Source organism: Vigna unguiculata, chromosome 3 (assembly GCF_037176805.1).
Source record: "Vigna unguiculata cultivar grain cowpea cultivar isolate G323 ecotype 2 chromosome 3, ASM3717680v1, whole genome shotgun sequence".
NCBI classification, from domain to species: domain Eukaryota; kingdom Viridiplantae; phylum Streptophyta; class Magnoliopsida; order Fabales; family Fabaceae; genus Vigna; species Vigna unguiculata.
The window spans coordinates 66,203,544-66,224,871 of NC_140794.1; the positions used below are offsets into that span (position 1 = coordinate 66,203,544).

General features: G+C 34.7%; 2 protein-coding genes across 2 annotated transcripts; both read right to left on the reverse strand.

Moving 5' to 3' along the window:
• Positions 1-1,889: 1,889 nt before the first annotated feature.
• Positions 1,890-16,565, reverse strand: ATMIN7 (HOPM interactor 7). The gene is made up of 33 exons (XM_028064740.2): positions 16,134-16,565; positions 15,841-15,913; positions 15,437-15,665; positions 15,224-15,345; positions 15,082-15,140; positions 13,809-13,866; positions 13,646-13,730; positions 13,355-13,558; positions 13,223-13,281; positions 13,065-13,134; positions 12,916-12,984; positions 11,236-11,358; positions 11,105-11,158; positions 10,920-11,008; positions 10,708-10,804; positions 10,500-10,598; positions 10,213-10,404; positions 9,983-10,093; positions 9,717-9,901; positions 8,587-9,210; positions 7,986-8,403; positions 7,336-7,575; positions 7,117-7,240; positions 6,888-7,036; positions 6,032-6,388; positions 5,618-5,784; positions 5,274-5,536; positions 4,820-4,992; positions 4,628-4,741; positions 4,146-4,282; positions 3,722-4,043; positions 2,844-2,939; positions 1,890-2,136 (listed from the first exon to the last, which is right to left on the reverse strand). The coding sequence occupies exons 1-33, from the start codon at positions 16,243-16,245 to the stop codon at positions 2,074-2,076; spliced, it is 5,337 nt and encodes a 1,778-aa protein (XP_027920541.2). The 5' UTR covers positions 16,246-16,565; the 3' UTR covers positions 1,890-2,073.
• On the reverse strand, positions 16,293-20,497 carry LOC146888021 (uncharacterized). The gene is made up of 5 exons (XM_085670491.1): positions 20,339-20,497; positions 20,038-20,264; positions 19,689-19,946; positions 19,381-19,619; positions 16,293-16,453 (listed from the first exon to the last, which is right to left on the reverse strand). Exons 1-5 carry the CDS (start codon positions 20,495-20,497, stop codon positions 16,293-16,295), a joined length of 1,044 nt encoding a protein of 347 aa, XP_085526617.1.
• Between the last annotated feature and the right edge of the window lie 831 nt (positions 20,498-21,328).

Consider the following 21,328-nt stretch of genomic DNA (forward strand, 5'->3'; position numbering starts at 1 on the left):
TGGAATAAAATTTTGGATCACAATTTCTGAAATGTATTTTAGGATGAGCTTTTTAAAGTAATATTTCTGAAACAAATGTTCCAAAAATTTTGGGGTTAATTTATTTTTCACCATAAAAATAATTAGTCCTTAAACTTCCTTTATTTAAATCCCAACGCCATATATTGAAATATCTTTCGAATTTTCATTAAAATATCTAATTACCAAACTTAAAAATTTACCGTATATCCCAGAATCATTGGAGCCCTCTAGATAAATATGAAATAGAAACTTCAGAATTTCAAGTATAACAAATAATCAAATACAATTTACGTAATTTTAAAAATACAAAAACTAGACTAATATAAGAAAGTTGAGAATAGAAGTATAAAGTGTCCAGATTGGAGACATTAAAAGAACAATTAAATATTTAAATAGTAAATTGAAACGTGTGAGTCACTTCTTCCTGCCCCTATCAATTTTTTCAATGCATTTCATCATTCCGAATTTTATTTTCCAAAAATCACTAAATCAATTCTGGATATATTTTTTTTCTGGAAGATACTCACTCTGTTCTGGAAAAATGTTTTCAAAATTAATTTATTGTATTCTAGAAAATAAAATCCGAAATAACGGGGTGCAAAAAAAATTGATAGGATATTCGGAAAAAAACTGCCGTCGTCTGATTTGTTTTACTAAAGTTTACACGTGCAAACTATGAATTCACAAGGTCCAACCCAACTGAACTTTGTATGATACGTACGAACAGAGTCATTAGAAAGCATTCATAAAATAAATAAATAAATAAATAAATGGAAGTCAGAAATCGTATTTCCATAATTACTAATTGCACCTTAACAATAACAAGGAAGACTTAAATATTTTTCATCACTGCCGCCACTCTCATGTTGCCTTGCCATTATGCCTCGCTGCAGAGAAAAGAAAAATGAAAATATGAAAAAAAAAACTCCAGAAAGTTTTCTTTCAAAATGATCGTTTCAAATATTTCATTTCAAAAAATTTATTATGAAAATCTTATTCCAAAAACTCCAAAAGAGAATAAAATGAGCATTTCAGAAATTTGAGAAGATGAAAAAAAAAAACTGAAAGTTTGAAAGAAGTAAAAGCTGTATATATATTTTCGTAAAATGAGCTGACATTCAGCACCCTTAGACTTTAAGTCCGCTTCAACAATTAACAGCAGAACTGTAAGATCCATAGGCCTAAGATCTGAACATGTCACCAAAAAGGCCATTTCTTTCATTTCAGCCTGTACCTCCATAAAGCTTTTATCTTCTAAAATGTTTAATTTGAAATATAATATTTTTTATTTCCAATTATATATCCCAAAATATAAAGTCAAAATGTATTTTCATTTACATAATGATCCGAAACACAATTATATTCTGAATTATACAATTTAGATGCAATTTTTGTATCTCTGTACATTCTAATAATACAATTTTTGTATTTCAAATTATACATTCAGAAATACAATAGAAAATATATTTTGAATTTTACATTCTGAAACGTAAAATAAGAAATATATTTTAGATTGTAGATTCTAAAATACAAAATTCCTATTTCAAATTGCATAATTCAGAATATAAAAATTGATACGAGATAGGGAAGAAATGTATGGAGGTGGAGGAAGAAACTGCACACCAAAAAAGAATGAAGGAAAGGGAAAGGGTGGAGGGATTGCAGCTGCCTTTTTCCTTCAGTAGTACATTACGAATAGCAAATAATTGATACTCTCATCGTGAAAGACACAAGGGTTTCACATGGTATTCATCTATTATCATACAACAAAAGACTCATACGAAACCTCACTCAGAGCTTTCACCTATTGTCCGAATACTGCACAAACAAATTGAGCTGAGTGCAAACGAATAGTGGGAGACGTCAGATGAAATCAAAATTACATTTCTATTGCCTTTCTACAAAACTGTTGGTACATGCACAAAAAATTTCCATAAGAAGATTAATACAAAAAAATGCTATCATATTTCTTTCCAAGCCATCTAAAACTGATATCGGGCCAATGCCCTGAAATTTATATCTGAGAATCCTAACAGCGGCATTATGAGATGGTTATGGTAAAAGAGGTTTCAATTGTGCTTGGAATAAATCACCAAGAGCTCCCCGAACATCCATCTGTTCAAAACAAAGGATAATCAGTTCAACACACAAGGTTTCCTTTCTTAACAACACCCATCAGCTGTGCTCGGAATAAATCACCAAGAGCTCCCCCAACATTTACTTAAGTTATAACGGTATTAGAGTATTTTTCTTGAAATGACTAACACGAAAAATGAGATGTCATGTAGAGTTTTCTTGCACGGAATGACCAAAATGTAGTTTAATTTTCTTCTCCTGGACAAATAATGAAACAAAGAGCGATACCAAGTATAGACCAAATATAACACTGTTATAACTTCATTAGATAAAAAGGATAGATTCGTAATAAGTTTGCAATGCGGCAATGCCATATGAAGATCAAATTATATGGATTTTATGTGCTAGGCTAAACCAAAAATAGATTGGCCGGTGTAAGAACCATATTAGCCATTGAAACAAAATAATGACAAAAAGACAAACACCTAAATGGAGCCAAACAATGATCTTTCCATCTCTAATTTTCAGACCAATTCTTGTGAGATTTAAATTATTTAATGAAATCATATTAAACTATTCTTTTTCATTGACACAAGCATATATTGCGAACACAGCGAAATAATGACATAGGAAACATACATATAGCAGCAGCTGAAGAATCACAAAAATAACGTCTGCAGCCAAAATAATTATCAAAACAATCAATCAAAAAGCAGCCTTGAATAATTGTAGAAACAAGAAATTACCTGGTCACAGCAAACAAGTTTTGTTAGCAAAGGGTATAATTCCCTTAGATGTCTTCTAAAAATCATATTGTTCATAAAACTCATGCTTTGAAGCACCTACAAGGTAAATAAATAATTTATTAGCGCATAAATGAACACATAAAACATAAGTTGCAATGACTATCATCGAACTATATTGAAAAAAACTCTAGCGGACTACCCCTTTAATTGAATGTGTTATAGAAAAAAGAAACTAAAAAAAGGGAAAAACAGACTAGGGTCAGGGTATTCAAAACATTTGAAAAATAATAAGTGTGGAAAAAAACTGAAAGAAATAAGAAGAAAACAAAGAACGCAGAACATCCACCCAGTCTTTTTATATAGGGCATGGCAAATCCCGTAAAACAAGTATGGGCAGAGCATCTTTGATTATAAAGCAGCAAATTTTGTAAAGAAGCAATACTTGCCATTCAAGACAGACAGGTTGAGACTTGAGAGTTTTTACTTCTCATAATACGGAAAGAGGACTTGGGACTTTTTTATGATATCTGATACAAATCAATCTACAAAATTCATCATTTCAACAAATCCTATTTTAAGTTCAAAGGGTTGGTATGTCAGGTTATGCAATTCACAAGCAAGCGCCACATCATGATAATTCGGCTATTCATAAACAATAGAAGCTTGAAACTGGTGGTGATATCTTGTTCACTAATAGTATAAATTATAAAAAAACTCTATTTAGATATTTAATAGCTCTTGAAATAAATTATATTTACACCATCGGCTGAAATATTTGCAATATGCACTAATCAAGAAGTATACGACTGGCAACACTATGACACTGAATAGAAGGCAAGTCAACTTTCATATATTATCATGAAGAATAAACTTCCAACCTTAACAATGATGGGAGCACGCAGTTCTAAGACTCGATGAATATCCATGTTATTGGCTTCTCCGGTACTTGACTGGAGATCAGATGCCTCCCTGAGCACTTGTTCACAGAAAGACACCAGCTTCTCCTCAGCTAACCTTTCAAACTTCTGTTCAGCATCAAGATCTAAAGCAATACTCAAGCCATTAACTTCTGTAGAGTCTGCATCTTGAAATCCATCAGAGTCTGCCTTTTTTGTTTCAAAGCAAGTAGTTGCTTTTTGCAAGATTTCGAGATATATGCCAGTACCAGCTAATTCCTGACGAAGAAGATTTATTGGTGGCCTATCCAAGAAAAATTTAGTGATGCTTGAAGTCCTCCATTCCAATGTCAACCAATTCCACCAGAACAAAAATAAGGCAATTAGATATTGAATTTTGCATTACCTTTCATCAGGAATTTGGTGCATACGAGTTCTAAGATTGGTGGATGAGTTATATGAAGCAGCAAACTCCAACACAGACAGCAAAATGTCCATTATAGAAACCTTCTGCTGTGCTTTTAACTTAGCCCAATATTTCTTCTGCAAATAATTAGAAAAAACATAGTTGGAAGAAGATACCATCTTATAATCAAAGTCCTCATCAAGAAATTTTTGGCTAGAAGGTGATGGATTCCAAACTCACTCAACCATCAAATCTTTAAACAGAGGGGTCTCAAATTACATACCTAATCTATTCCTCGTATATATAATATACAGTGTGAAAGAGGTACTTCCTCAAACGGAAATTTTTCTAAGACCTTAATGAGAGGAGAAAAACAAGGGAAAACCTTTCCCTTATCCTTTACAGAATCTAAGCCGTCAAATAACAGAAATTTAAGGGTACCCCAAAAAATGAGATCTGAACAAAGAAAAAGACACACAGACCTGAATACCATCAATAGCACCAAGAAGTAATATCTGTGTAATGCACTTTCCCCTGACAGTTGCCATGAAAGGACTCTCCTCATTCTTGGTATCTGGCTCTACAGTATCAGCAACCTAAAACAGAGTGATATAAGAGATGTATTCACAGGATAATAAAGGTCAATTTAGCAGTGCATTAAAGAAACACTATACCTTAACTGGAGAAGATGGTTGAGAAGCATCAGATACATGGCTTTTAGATTTTGTAAGATTTCGAAGGAAGAGATTTTCCATATTTCCCATAATCCGTTGACCCAAGGTTTGACTTCGCTGGAAACCTCCACCATCTGCAGTTTTGGGAGATCTTCCTGATGGAGATGGAAGACCTACAATAATAAACAATTCCTTGATGGTGTCAACCAAATTGATTTTCTCTTTAGTATCAATTAATGCCCAATTCATTCTTCATTTTTCCAATTTAATGTAGCTTCTAAGGCCCCACCATGAGATTTGGGGATTTTGAATAAGATATTTCACTTTTTTTTACCAAGGTAACTTTGACAAATCTTTTGATAACTAATACCACTTCTCACTTTTGTGCCTGAGCATGCTTTCACGCACACTAAACTATAAAGAAAATTTGAAAAAAAAAAAAAACAAAACTAACCTTCAGACTGATCTACATTGGTCTGTGATGCAGAATCTTCAACTTCATCAGCATTTGTGTTTGAGGATGCCAATGGGGATAATTTCCCATTACTATTGACATTAAGTTGATGATCAGCCATTACCTCATTGTCAACAGACCTGATGGCACCACTGTCCCCTGGGTTGCCTTCAGAATCACTAATAATGCTTCCCGGGTTTCTCATATTTTCGAAAGTTAATGCATTAAGCAGCTCTAAAGGTTGTGTAGCATATGAAGCATCTCTGGAAATTAATATTAAATAGATGTGTTATAGTTGATATTAACTAAAATGGAGGTTCAGAAAATAGAAAAAGAAATTGCACCTTATGCTTTTAAGTAAAGTATCCCAGTCAGTCGCACTGAATTGGTGTCCACCGACTTCAATGAGATGCACCAGAGCAGCAAGAGCTATCGAGACCACTGTTTGATCTGTTTTTTTAGCACAATCTAACAGCAGACCTAGTAGCGGAGGCAACATAAAACAAACCTCCTGGAAGCAAGATTCCTCATTAGTAACTATTTTGATATTTAACAGTAATCATATAAATTATGAACCTGAATTTCATACATATTTATAACATAACATAAGAATCTAATCCAATAAACTAACAAAGTCAACATGGGCAATTTTCCGTCAAAACTATGACACCATGTTTGCTAACTTTTGTTGAGAAATTTTCACATGCATGTTTGTTTAAGTTACAAGAATAGAGAACAATATTGTTTTAGATCACTACCTTATAGAATGTGTTGAAAAGGTTGCATAGCAACTGAAGCGAATGTATGCTTGTTTCACGAAACCAATCATCACCGGTTGAAGTAAAGCCCTCTTTCCCAGCATGTCTCACGTGATCAAAAATTGGAAATAGAACTCGATGAAAAATACTCTCCCAAAATGATGTGGAGAACTTGCTACCTCTTTCATTCAATAAATCAAACAAGACTTCAAGAGCACAACTTCTGACCTCTGGCCTTTGATCTGAGGTTAGATCAGACAAACCAGCCAGCATTGGGAACCAATAATGCTCAGTTACTTCCAAAGTCGCATCCAAATTAGCATCAATGGGCATTAAAGCACCTCCAGGAATAAGACCCTAAAGCAAAAAACAATTAAAACCACTTAAAAGAGGGGTGTCAATGCAAGGAAAGAACTAACCATTGACAGTAAAAGTGAATACAGTTTCAAATCCTTAAACAATGTACATTTAATCACAATCACACATTACTCAAAATCATGAGCTAAGTTAGCATGCTCCCTTTTTTCATAGATTTCTGTTTTGAACATTAGATATCAGTGCAATACGGAGCTTTTCATTTAACTGAGATGTCTCTCAGCTTGTGAAAAGATTGAACATTTGAAAAACTGATATTAAAACAGTTTAGCTTCCAACACTGTACATCTCTGTACTGAGATATCAAACCCTCATAAAAACAAGTAGATGGAAGACAACTCCAGTGTGCCAAAGTTACTGGACTTTGAAATGAACAACTACCCATTTTTTACTATTAATGTCTGTGAGCATGCATTCTTTTGTGTGGTGTGTGAAGCCTTCAAATTCAGAAAAGCAATTTCCTACAGATAACCCAGCAAACCTCTGCAAGACGGTCCTCACAGATCCGCAGGAGTGCAATAGCCTTCAAACTAATGCGATGTGAACTTTTGTTGTTGGCAAATCTAATCAGACAATTCACGCAATCCATGAAACAGTCGCCCACTACTTGATCAAAGTGTTCTAAGATGACTGTAAAGTTTCAACGTGTTAGATACACCATAATCACAATTGTAGACTGCAATGACACAATCAAAGAATATCATTCCTACCCTGCTCAACATTTTCAAATGCACTCTCCACAATTGATTCTAATTCATCATCTGCAGAAGCTGTAAATATCATAAATACACTACGCCACCCAGACTTTATGCTCCCAACCTTAGATTTTATCATCTGAAATAGGCAACAGTTCCAGCCGAACTTCAGTTAATTTATCCAATGATATTAAGCTCAAATGTGAGAATAATAAGAAATTATGCCTACAACACCTGGACAATGCAGTCAACAATTAGCCTCCTTTTGGATTCACTTGGACTATTTCGCATAAGAACAACAAATGGTTTGAGAATATCATTTTGGAATGAAAACTTCGCCAGTTCAGCACGCTCCAAATACTTTATACTAAGCTGTCTTAGAGAATCTATTGCATACATAGCAATTTTCTCATCATGATGACTCCCAGCTGATATAAAGTGATTTGCTAGAACAGTCCAGATTCTAGCCCAGACCTTAAAAACATAACAATTAGAGCTTAGAAATGAATTCAGAGCAGCATCAAAAGACAATATTATAAATGGGATCGAAGGACAGAATAGTTCAACAATTAAGGGAATGAAACCAAAACTTATAAGTGATAACAGACAGCTAGAGAAAAATGACACCTTTATATGATTCCTCTGTAATCAGTAATTATCAAAGCATTTATACACGTACAGATATGTGCATTATTTATATATGCATAAACTAATCCAATTATTAAATTTCCTCAAGGAAACAATGCATTCAAATAAAAAATTAACAATAACAAAAAGTCTAATAACTCAAAATAAAGTGAGCAGAAAAAACTGGCAAAGGTAAGACATGAAACACTAAAATGATGAATAAAAATTATGCAACTGACAGTTGGTAAAAGATATACCATACGTATGCGAGCCATATTGTAATAACTAATTTCAACAAGCTTCTGCAAGCTGAAGACACGAGCTGGAGTTTGTTTTAGCTCTTCAGCTGATACACCACAGAGAGCAGTGAAGAATTCCACAACTGAATCACTAGGTAGTTTGACACTATTCATAAAAACTTGTTCAGCAGGTTTCCCAGCTAATTCTCTCAGAGATTGAACAACAGCATCCTTGGAGATTTGATTTGACCCTTGCATAACAGTAGCAGAAATTGAAGGAGTTGATGTTATAAATTCAAGGCGAGAAACACATTCCAGAACTGCATTCCATGTGTCTTGAAGAGCATTCATATCTGAATCACACAGGATCAATAATGTGCGTAAAGCTTCCACATTTTTACTACGCATTTCCTTGGGGGCATGCAAGAAAGTAAACCTGAGGTGTCAAAAAAGAAACTAAATGAACCTGGTCAACTTACGAAGCATCAAAGTTTCCATTCAGTATTTCCATGCACAATTCCTTAGCATGTTAATATAGAGAAAAAGCAGATAACTTGTAATAATCAAAGCAACACTTTTTTGGGGATGGGGGATGATGGTGGGATACTGGAATCTATACCTAACGAGAGATGTTAGAAATGCATATCGCATGGTATCCATCCCAAGCACAAACGTAATATGTATGCCAGCTTTAAATCCCTCCATCAACAAAACAACTCGAGGCTTGTTATCACCTTCCTCCATAGTTACAGAAAAAGTAGCAAGCAAAGGCCACCCAACAGCTTCAACCATGGGCCTTACAAGTTCAATCTGTTGGGCAGTGTAGAAAACTCCTCTTTTCACCCCTTTATTCCTGAATATAGCTTGTGTTTTCTTAATAATAGCCTCACTTTCAGACTTGGCATCACCTGATGACTTTCCTTTAGGGAGAGCCAGATTAAGGATACTGACAAGCCGTCCTTCTTCACCATCTGGCTTCTGTCTGCTGCTTTTTCCAATTAAAGATGTGTCATCTTTCATTTTAATCTCCTCTTTGACAATAGAATCATAGATCTCTTCCAGTAGTTCTCTAGGAGCACATTCATCTGGATCATCCCTAGCATTCATGCGAACAAAATCTGACTTGGCCATCTTGGGCCACACCATTGGATTATGAGCATCAGTATTTAACATAATAACAGCATAAGCTAGCACATATGCAGTATCTGCATTTTTGAAAAGGCCTGGATTGTCTGCACAGTATCTGTATAGACAACATGCACAAAAGATATAAACTATTGGTACAGGTAAAAGGTGTCAAGCCAATGAAATATAAAGTATAAGACACAATATACATAAAACAGTCTTGATCTTGGACCAACCAATCGAAATGGATCATTATAACATGACAATCAACCAAGATTTGACACCTCGCAAAACACCGAGACATCTTAACCTCAGTCCACATGAAGAGTAACAAATAGAACTATCAAAGTTTTCCTTTCTTCCCACTAGGTAGGTTCAAGGAAATCAATAAATGACAAGCACACTGGTTAAACAAATGACCTGGTAATAAAACTCCTAAACAAGAATAATGATGAATAATTATTGTGCACATATCATCTACAATATCCAGCATTCAGGAGATTCCAACACAGATGCATAAATGGATACTTCTAATTATTCAATCACAGTTCTACAGATAGGAAACCGATCGCCACTTGGGAAAGGGGATATGGAGGGAATCTGCATGTACAAAAAAGCCATTACCTCTCTGCAAACTTTTCCATGATCCGATCTATCTTTTGAGCTTCCCCAGGAAGTCGAAATCCTTTAAGAAACTCCCTGATTGCAGTATCAAATTTCAATCCAGAAAATTTCATTGAATCTACATAAGCATGCATCACGGCAAGGGGGAACTCTTCATGTTGACCTAAATAGTCACCAATTGTAGCCTGAAAAAAACAAACATTTACATATTCCAGAACAAATTTAGATGCAATGGTAGATAAAAAATAATAGTGAAGAGTCACAACCTTATCCAAACTGGGAGTGTTTTTCAAAAATTGAGCAACTGAAGCAGGTGTTTTTTCCACCAACTTGTTTGATATTAGATACTCCACCCCCTTCATTGGTTTTCTGTTGAACTAAAAGATTATTAAAACCGTAAGTCAGACCCCAACCATAACTTGATCATTATGCAAAAGAAGGTTAAGACAAATTTCCCCTTCCCTGTTAAAATACTTAAAGAATGCATGATATATACCTCAGCAATGGCAGCCTCCAACGTGGATTTATGAGCCTTAGCCTTCTCAAAATCACTAGTCACATCTTCCCGGACTCTTATTTCAGAAGAATCTTCAGCTGAGATCCCTTCTTGCTGATTAATCTTTAACTTTTCCAAATCCCTATGAGATTGCTCCCAATCAACCAGAGATTTAAGCACACTCACAAGACCCTGAGAAAGACAGAAAATGGGATCAATCACCAACTTTCATCAAAAACATCCATTCAACAAACTAATGATTTCCAAAAGAAAACAACTAAACCTACTTGAAGTGACGAGCCTTTAATTGAAGCTGTCTGAGAAACAACAACTGAATTTGGATCAGAATTTTGAGTCCCTTGAGCTATTTTGGATAGAGTAGTAACCTACATACATTGGTTTAGAAAATAAAAGATTACTATATTTATCAAAGAGGAAATAACTGATTTGCATGCTGTCTGTAATGCCCTGATATACTGTTCAGTAAGATTATACCATTCGTTCAAACAAGTTCGGCGCCTCAAGATCACAATCATAATTCACAAAGATGTCAACAAGCATCTGTGGATCCTTACATACTTTCTCTAACATCCTGCAAACCCATACTAAACTAAATTAATGAGGAAAGGGAATGACAATGAACACAACAAGAGAGTTCATTGACATAATACTAGTAATTTTTTAATCAACTAGGGCAAACATTATACCGAAGAACACTGAGTTTTTGGTTGGCTGGAAATTCCAAAGCATCCAGTGGTCTAAGAACAATCAACGGAAAGAAGATCCCTATTTCCCCCTGGAAACAAAATAGTGGAAAAACAAATGAGACATCACATTAACATTATTTCACTGTGGAGAAGCTTCCAGAAACTCTGCAGAATAACATGCATACTTTGAGACTCTCCCTGAATCGCAATAACAGCACCAAGAATATTCCAGTTGCGTACTGCCAAGAAAGAATATTGATATTAAAATTTACACACAGATACCTTCACAAAGATAGATAATGTTGTTCCAAAAAACCTGAAATATGACAGGGGATTGTGAAACTGAAGCTCGTAACAGTGCATATGAAAGATATGCCTTCACTGAATCAATAAAATGGAAGTTCTTTGTAAATGAATGGCTGACTCCCTCCAACAAACCCTGAAAAATAATATAACAAACATGTGACTGTGGACAGTCAAAATAGTAGTTTTCATAGAAAGAAAAGCTTGAATACCAAATGTGGAAGAACAAGGATGGAATATTTGCTCCTATCCTATCTACTCCCACATAATGCTACAGTCTAGCCTAAGAATGGGCAGAACTAAAAATTATATCAATCAGCAATAGGAAACTAGTTTTGCCATGTAATTGCTCTTAAAAACATTTCTTGAACCAACAGTTCAACAGCAGTAGCCTGTAGTTGTACAGTGAGTTTTTTCTTTTCAGAGCTTTACAAAACCTTGATCCTCTGAATAATTGAGGCATATTTTGTATTCCCAGCCTTTTTTTCGTATTTTGTCCTTCATTTTGAATTTTCTCACAGAGGAATCTTTTTGTGGCTACTTAGTGGGATTCATTCACATGGAAACTTTCTTATAATCTTTAATTCATGGAAAAATAAAGTAATTACTAAATATTCAATAATACAAGGTTACTTGCACATGCATACACTCACCGTTTCCAACCCCTATAATTTCTTTAACCAGAGTACAAGGCTGCAATCTCCTTTCACCACATATTTCTGGTTTTAACTTTAATGAATAATATAATTTACTGAAAGAATCCAAAAGGGAAATTATCTACGTATTTATCATGTGGGTGAAGAAATCAACTAGCAAAAATGTTTGGTCGAATAATGTGACAAAAGTGGCTTTTGGGAAAAATCAAGCCCAGCTGGTTAATGAACAAGATCAAGGGCTCAGAAGGTGTATACAGTATATCTGAAGAAATAAATGAGGGAAATGAAGAAGCTAGGACAACTTGCTAACTTGGCAAGTTAGTTCTGTACCATGCTGGAACGGGTATTAAAGTTTTAGGAGACTATTATTACACTGGGGAAAGGGGGAGATAAATATTTATATGTAAGTTAGTTAACATTGACTATTCAGTAATACTATTTTATTTTCTTTTATAAAAGGTCTCGCTCTAACAAGGATTGCAGTGATAACAGATTCATGAAGTAGTTCAAACTAGTCCAATGCAATCCATATAGAATTACGTTTCCCTTAATCAATATCATATGCTAGGAAACCACTTCAATCTGTGATTGTCTTAGACTTAGTCACCAAGTTACACAATATACGAAAACTGGTATCTACAATTTCATTTAAGAGAAAGATGGCACATCTCGAAGAGTGATAAAGAAAGACAAGATGTAATCCTTCCCTAAGGCTCAGCATTAAATACTAAATATCAACAGCAAAAAAATTATTATAAATTTTATTTCCTTGTGTTGGAATGCAATAGAAAAAGGCTGGAGTAAATCTTAGGTTTTGTTAGGTAGTTCACTCAGCTTCTAACAATTACATGCACAATTCTAGATCTTAACCAAGGGTAACATCATTGAGTGATGCCAAGTCAGCCACATAAAATATAAGTACCAGGCACCAGCAGGTCAGCCTCTAATTAATAAAGCAAATAATTACTTCTGCATGCCAGTGCATTATTCTTCACCTATTAACTAAAAAGTAATAGAAGCTGAAATCACCGTATGACCTGAAGAAGCTCAAGAGACAATATCCTCGTCTTGGTTGTAACTTCATCATTATCTTCCTTCATACCCATCTGCAAAATTTAAAGTGTGAACTATAGTTAATGTGCAGAAGAAATAACCACCATGTTCTTGTTAAAGTGAGATAACCAACCTTGCAAAGAGTGCGGAATACCAGCAAAGCATCGCGTTTTACTATGCCCATGCTCTCCAAATCAATCCCACTTTACAGAAGATAAATAGTTAAGCTCCTATTCAGAGTACAACATAAATGCATATCCCAAAGAACAATATCATATTCATGTTTTATACCGTGTTATCTTTTTACCATCTTCCGTATGCACAGCCTTGTCCAGTACTGCTTCTAAGCCCTATACAAGACATACAATATTGTCATCATAAGGGCATGCTAGGGTTTCATACATATCTACACAATTGATTTACCTTGATATCAGCACCCCCAGCAAGATTTTGAAGCTCCTCAAGAGATGTTGGAGATGCATCCTTGGCTTGAGTAAGTGCATCACCTAAACTTGTTTCTTTTTCGTTTGAGTCTCCAGTTGAAGATTCATCAGATTTTGGGTTCAAATTCTCTGCTGAAGGTGCCTTTGATATTGTTTGGCCCACAGAAACAGATGGAGCTTCAACCTGGAAATTTTGACGGGCACTTAAAAAACATTTACTACAAAAGCCATAAGCCAAATATGCACTTAATGAGAATTTTAGAAGCCCCACCGGATCAGTTTCCATTCTTCTGAAAATGATGCTGATCATCTGTGTCAGCATTGCCTTTGATGTTGCTTGGTTTACAGGGCTCTTGCTACAAATCCAAAATAATTAATCTCAGTACAATAGATTAGCAATAACAAGCCTTGAAGACAAAGGAAATGATTAATACCTATTCAGAGCAATATTGTAGCATACTCTGATAACTCCCAGTAGAGGTTCACCATGTACTGAATGATGTAAATAAGAATTCAAAAATACAAAAATAAATAAATATAAACATATTAAAAACAAAGAAAAACATCAATGCAATAAACGTCTTCTGGTAGTGCAAGGTGGTTTTCTAATCACAGCACCAATATAAACGACCAATGCTGACATGGTGAAAGGTCAGTAAAAGCACAACAAATATATGTAAGACAGTAAAATTAATTTGTATACAAACATTGGTCTAAGCCTCAAATTGTACACATGTTTCAATAATGCATGAAAGAAAGAGAGTGTACTAGTAATCTAGTCATTTCCATTAATGAAATTTCTTTTTCTCCCCTCCTTGACACAACAGTTTAGCATCTTTAGTCACCTAATTGAAGCGTCCCAACTTCCAATATTAACTAAAAGAGAAGTATAATAAAATGAAGAGAATCTAGTAAAACAAAACCTACACGCAAGCAGCAGAATGCTGAAGCTAGAATCATAAATGGGCATAAACAGACCTAGCTCATTGAACTATCCAAACTCATTCTTCAAACAAGTCAACCCATCAACAATTGCCTGGCCATCGTGACATCGTAACAACTATTGTCAACATTCAATTGCAACTAGAACCCCAGTTTATAACCCTAAAACTTATGGTAAAGGAAAGAAAAAGACCTCCAAAATAGACACACTTCCCCAAAGTGTCTTTCTCAACAAGAGAAACATTTTCTAAGGTAGAGACACCAATGGTCGAAAGGAAGTGAATCCTTGAGAATATATATCCAAGACAAAACAAAAAGTAGATTCAAAGCCAACTTCTACACGAAAACCCAAATAACTTTCTTAGAAAAAAAAACATTATATAACAAATAATAGGGAGAAAATTAAATTGCTCAAACATTTTCGCTTGAATAAAATTGCAGCCAAACCAAAATAATTCATTCAAACAGATTACATTGGAAACTAAGGTCATGCTGAGCCAACTCTTTTCCTATGGTTATTTTGTTTGGGTACATTACCATTGTTTTCCAACAATATCAGCTATGGTCATAACATGTAAATTAATCTCCTTTAGCTAAAACCTTCTTCTAAGCTTTAAATAAACATTAGGTTAATCATTTAAAGTACATGTAAGGACGTTTTTGTTCTTTAACTCACGATAGAATTTTGAAGATACCTTGCATAGCATATTATCAGCAGACATATATAACAAAACAATGCATTCTTTCCTATTACAGTAAACATACCTCTGAATTTTGTAGAAGCCACAGCAGTAAGAAGAACCTTCAGCACTTGGAGAATGGTACTGCATCATGATTCTTAAAAATGAATAGGTGTAACAGGAAGTATACATCGAGTAACCATTAATATGCATAGTGATTTCCATACCTGTCAGGTGATGAATTGTCAACACAACTGCAAACCATGTTTAGAATGTCTGTAAACAATGGGACATTTTTACCACCCTCTAACCCAGGATCTCCCTCCAAATGGTCATACGCAATAAGTTTCTGCATAAAGAATAATTAGTCGGAGCAAGTAACCAATTTAGTATGAACAACGGCGATAACAACTGTCAATTAGTGCCGAGAAGGTATGTACATGAAGACAATCCAAAGCTGATTCAAGGATTTTCAAGCTCTTAGTCTCAAATGCAAGACGAAGTGGATTTAAAACAATTTCTGCATCATCTCCTTCAAGTGTATTCCCGGCACTAGCCAGAACAACATTAATGTTTCCAGTCTTAGGCCTGTCGTCTGAAGCATGCTCGGCCTTCTGTGACTGATCTGCTTCTGTCCTAGTTGCCACTCCATCATCAGTCTCATTCGCACTAGAGAAAAACAACATTATTCAAATATTAAAACCAAAAGCTCGATCACACTTCCGCCGAATAAGGACTGTTACCCACTTTCCATAAAAAGAATTACCAAACGTGCATGCACAATATTCCAAAACGCATCAATAACATTCTATCTATCATCAACGTTTATTCCGAAACAGCTCACCTGCCAGATTCAGCTGAGGGCGCAACTTGATTGACCTCGCTCTGCTTTTTCTGGCTGGCCTCTTTCGTGATATCTATACAATTACACAGCACACACCAAACATAACTAAATAATCAGCGACATAGCCATTTACCGGTATCATTGTAACTAGACGAACTAAATAATCAGTGCGACCAGTCGAACATCGGAAGTGGATAATTATCTTATCTAAATGGAAACGAAAAACAATGAAAAAGGATTAAAGGCATTATATAGCGAAAAAAGAAGTGGAAACAGGGATCTAGGGTTGAAACCTGTGTAATTCTGTATAGCTTTCTGGAGTTCGGGAAACTTCTTGCCATAACACTCCTTGAGCATAGAATCGAATGCTCGAGTGACGAAACCCCCGGCTGCACCTCCGGCCATTTCCTCTCACTTAATTGTTCTGCGGTCAGGCGCGTTTCTCAGCGGCGTCACGGATCGCAGGCGGCGCGCAATTCGGAATCGGAATGCAGGCGAATCGAATTGAAAATCATCCGAAATCGGAAACGAGATCGTTCAGTCTCGGAGAATGCGAGTTGTCCGGCGGCGATGGAATTGGATACCGGAGAGGAAGAGGGAAGAGGAAATGGAGCTGCAAAGAGTACGGGGAAGAGACAGAGATCTGAGAAATGGAGAGAAAGAAGAGCGTAGATCTGTCTTAAATGTTTTGTGTCTGTTTTGGTCTCGCACTGCCAAAACAATACTATTCCAACCATGTTGTTTCCCCAAGTTGAATTAGCTCAATTTCAGAAGACACAGGGGCAACTTTGCAATATTAATTTTGTTTTTCCCCCCTTCTCGTTTTTTATTGGTCTAATCTCATGCTTTCCCTTTTGGGCTAAATTAGATTAAGAGAAATTACGGGCAAGTTCTTTTCACACCATGGTTACTGTCTGCACCTCCATAAATGTTGAAAAGACAAAAAGGCCCTTATTTATATCTACACATAACCTAGTGTTATATCATCTCCTCTATCCTTCTTTTTGCCTCTACCGAATTGCTTAAACTATCCAATCTCTGGTTGTCATCCCTTAAATTCAAGTATGAATCTAAGTTTTATAATGACTAAAAATAAAAAAGTAAAATATTATACAAGATTAAATTCATCGTTTTAAATTTTTTAGTTAAAATTGAAGACAATTTCTTATGTGTGAATTAGACTCATGTCTCATTTACACTAAATCTTTATGTGAATCTATATATTCTAGACCTTTTAATTTTTTAGATTGTAGAGTCCAGCGGCAGTACAAATTTTGTAATCTATAAAATTTCATAGTTTAATTGCAATTCAAAATACTCTTTTAGTTAGGAATACAATTTTGACTTCATCTTCACTTCTCATGATGAAATGTTCATAAATGATATAGGACTTTTTTTTCACGGTGTTTGAAATGAAGTTAGCAAAATATGTCATTCTTAACCCATTATTTTTATAAGTAAAAAAAAAAATGAGCTTCAACTAAAATTAGACAATGTACGAGTTCAAAATATATATTTTTTAATAAAATTTTACCAATTAATATTATTTACAAAATAATTAAATTAATTTTTTTTCTTTTTTAAAAATTGTTTATCAAAAGGTTTGTATAAATTAGCCGACCTTGTTTTTACTAGTTTCAGATAAATTATATTTTTTAAAAGGAAATATTATACTTTTTTCTCTCTTAAGAACAATTCACGCACTTACAAATGTTACGCAATAAATATTAAAGAGTGTGTATTGATTAGAAGTCTAACGTCCTGTCATCACTCTTAGCTAACCAAATTTTATATTTCGTCTAAATTATGAATTTAATCTGATAAGAAAAGTATCTTAAATAAACAAGCCGATAATAATATATAACCTAAAAATGAACTAAGAATGAGAACAATAATAACTGCATGAAAGTAGCAATATAACACTCCCAAGTCATTAATTGATGTAAATTCAAAATATTTATATTTCGTAATCTGTATTATTATATAAGACTTAAATACTTTTTGTCCTCGTTTTCGTAGTGTTTGTTGCGAATGGTCATCATTTTCACATAATGTTTAAAATGGTCCTCATTTTTACAGAATATTTAGAATGGTCCCCATTTTCGCAATTTGTGTTTTATTTGGTCCTTTTCTGTAACGTCGTTTAAATCATTAACGGAGTATTGTACATGTGGCACGATTTGTATCAGGGTGTATTACGTGTACTGTACAGGTGGTGGCTTAATTAGATATTTGGGGATAAATAAGTGAGCTAGGATTTTGGTAGAGAATGTTTGGGCAGTTGGTGAGTTTTGGCAATCTTGTTCCTCCATTCCCAATTGGTATTGCTGCAATCTTCTTCTTCCTGCAATCCCATTATATAGGTATGTTACGGTCCCAATCTTCTTCCTTTACCTCTGGTTGTAATCGTTGGAGGCAACCGTGTTGTATCACTTCGTGCACTATTGGTGGTTCAACGAGAAACGAATTAACCCCGACTTGTAGTTGTAGAGAGATGGTTGTTTTGAGGATGACAAGAACTCCAAAGAATATTGGTAGAAAATTTTGGGTACAATCTTTTTTTATTTTTGTGTTAATAATAAATTGGTTTTAATTTTTGGTTTATTGATTTACAGAGTGGTGGTTCCAATAATGTGGGCTGCAACTTTTTCAAATGGTGGTGTTGATGAAAAGGATGTCATCATCATGACACAAATGAGGCAGATTAATGATTTGGAGAAATCATTGAAGGTTGCTGAGAAGAGGCTGCAATTAGTAATAGGGTTCATTTGAGTTGTTATTGTATTATTCGTACTGTTATTGTGTGTAATCTTTTAAAGTCCAATCTGTTTTGTACTATTGTTAAATGAAGAAATGAATTAGTTTGATTATGTTGATATTAGTCCCAACATGTTCAAAATGACATCTTAGTCTAAGCATTGAAGTAAGTGAAATTGATTTAAGTTTGGGAAAAATTAAATTGATATAAGTCTGGAAGAAGTTAAATTCATAACATTAATTCATCCTCATTAAAATGCACTACATCAATGTTCGACAAAAGTGAAATTGAACGAAGTTTAAGGAAAGTCAAAATGCAGTACATCAATCATGAATTCTACATCAGAAATTCTAAAAAATAACTAAGACGTTTGTAGCTACTATCATGGCCTCCTCCTAATCTGTAATTTCATCATAAATACCTGAGATGGTTCTTCTGGTGTTGGTAGTGGTGTTGCTTGACTCTCCACTTCATTCCTTGGTGGTTGAGTTGTTTAAGTTTCAGCAGTTGGTGCATTCTCAGCAGTTTGAGCATCTGGTGCAGTCTCAGCAGGTGTTGCAGTCTGCTCATCCACAGGCTTATCTGGGCAATTGTTCATGTTATGTCCAATTTGACGGCATATGCTACATTTTTTTCTATGACCTCCTTTGTTGATTTATGTGTTATCCTTTCTCAACTCCCACTCTTCCAACCTTTTTTTTTTCTTGGGTCTTCCTGGTAAGATTCTCTTATGTGGTGTGGATGGACGTCAGGGTAGGGAGCTCTTTCCCATAACACTTCACCATTGACTGGAAAGATGATGGATTGATATATTTCTTCATAGGTGGATCTCCTGAAACAGATTGGTATGAAGTCCTCAGCATTGACATTGATGAAATTCATTGTTGCAATAGCATGACAGCTAGGGATAGCAGTCAAAAGCCATTTCCTACAACTGCAATGTTGAGCATCCACATTCACTGTGTACTTATCTCCAACCATGGATATGTGCCTCACTTCAAATATCTTTTCTCCTGACCAGCTGCAAATATCATTACACATATCAGTACACAAATAAGTTGATTGTGTTAAAAAAAGACAAAAACCTAACCTTGGGATCCAATATTTGGTTAACTCCTTTTCCTTATGTAGTCTGTCAAGGACCTTTGGGCAAATGTTTCCTTCAAAAGTTGTAACCTTTTTTCTCTTGGTGAACCACCTTTCCATTAAATAAACTCTGTTTTCCTCGAGCATGGTGATTATGGGTTTGCCTCTTGCATCCACTATGACACTATTAAAAGTTTCACTTATATTGTTGACAATTGTGTCGTATATGGCTCGACCACTAAATCTAGACTTGGACCAGAACCTGCATAAATAATAGCGTCAGTATTGATATCAGGTATTTGTACAGAAATCAGGTATCTGTATAGAATTAGGTATTTATACAGTAGAGATACCTTGGAGGTATAGTAATAAGGTATCTGTAAGCATCAATATTTAACTCTTTAATTGTTAACATCACTCTTTCCCAAACTGCTGCTGGGTGTGTGCTCCTAGCAGCCTTCCACATGAGTATCTTTAATTTTTGGCCATAGAATCTTTTTTTGAAATTTGCATACAAATGCCTCATGCAAAACCTGTGCTCAGCAGTGGGTAATAGGTCCTGAATGGCAGGCACTAATCCCTATGCAATGATAAGATTATTAGTACTTACAACATTAAACAAAAATTAATAAATTGAACATATATTAAACATACCTTTTGTTGGTCAGACATAAAGGTCATTGTCCTACACACGTCAATACCTCCAAGATCACCAATAAGCAATTCCAAGAACCATGTCCAAGTTTCTTTATTTTCAACTTCCACAACAGCATACGCTAAGGGCAGTAACTGATCATTAACATCTCTACCCATAACATTCAACAACTCACCTCCGTATTTTCCTTTTAAAAAACAATCATCCAAACCTATGATGGGTCTACAGAAGACAAATGAATCTTTACATGCTTTTAAGCAGGAGTAAAACCTTTGAAAAATTGCTTCATCATTATCATTTTCCACTTTGATTTTTATAGTTGATCCAGGACCCCGAACCCTGAACTCACTTACCTCGTTGATGATGATTAACTAGAAAATTGAAATGAAGAGTGCAACTGCAATCCAATGATAAAATGGCAAGTATTAGATGCTTCCTCTGCAAATCTGAACTCAAGAAAGACGAAGATAAAGAAATTTCCCTAATTGCAAAATTTCCCATAAATTGAGAAATTAACGTTAATTAGCCACCTGTACAGTACACGTAACACACCCTAATACAAACCGTGCCACATGTAAAATGTTACGTTAATGATTTAAACGGCGTTACAAAAAAGACTAAATAAAACACGAATTGCGAAAATGATGACCATTCTAAACATTCGGTAAAATTGAGGACCATTTTAAATATTTTGTGAAAATGAGGACCATCCACGACAACCACTACGAAAATAAGGACCAAAAAGGTATTTAAGCGATTATATAAATATGATGTCATTTCAATAAACGTTTTTGTTAACTTTTATACAATTATATTATTAATTAATATAATAAAATCGTAGTAACTTTTTTTTGTTATAATAACTATCGTAATAATTTTATTATTATTATATTATAAATGTCAACGTGAGCTAATGCATTATCCATAGTTGTATGCAGAATATGTTAAAAAATGTAACCATAGTTGTTTGCATTGTTTATAGATCATAC

Coding starts and splice junctions, on each gene's coding strand:
- ATMIN7 (XM_028064740.2), bottom strand. CDS start 16,245: ATGGCCGGAGGTGCAGCCGGGGGTTTCGTCACTCGAGCATTCGATTCT. Junction 7,576..7,985: donor ATATGGCTCGCATACGTATG/GTATATCTTTTA, acceptor TATGTTTTTAAG/GTCTGGGCTAGAATCTGGAC. Junction 4,283..4,627: donor GTGCTATTGATGGTATTCAG/GTCTGTGTGTCT, acceptor AATTATTTGCAG/AAGAAATATTGGGCTAAGTT.
- LOC146888021 (XM_085670491.1), bottom strand. CDS start 20,497: ATGGGTAGAGATGTTAATGATCAGTTACTGCCCTTAGCGTATGCTGTT. Junction 20,265..20,338: donor TTATGTCTGACCAACAAAAG/GTATGTTTAATA, acceptor ATCATTGCATAG/GGATTAGTGCCTGCCATTCA. Junction 16,454..19,380: donor CATCATCTTTCCAGTCAATG/GTGAAGTGTTAT, acceptor TACTCTTTGCAG/CTCCATTTCCTCTTCCCTCT.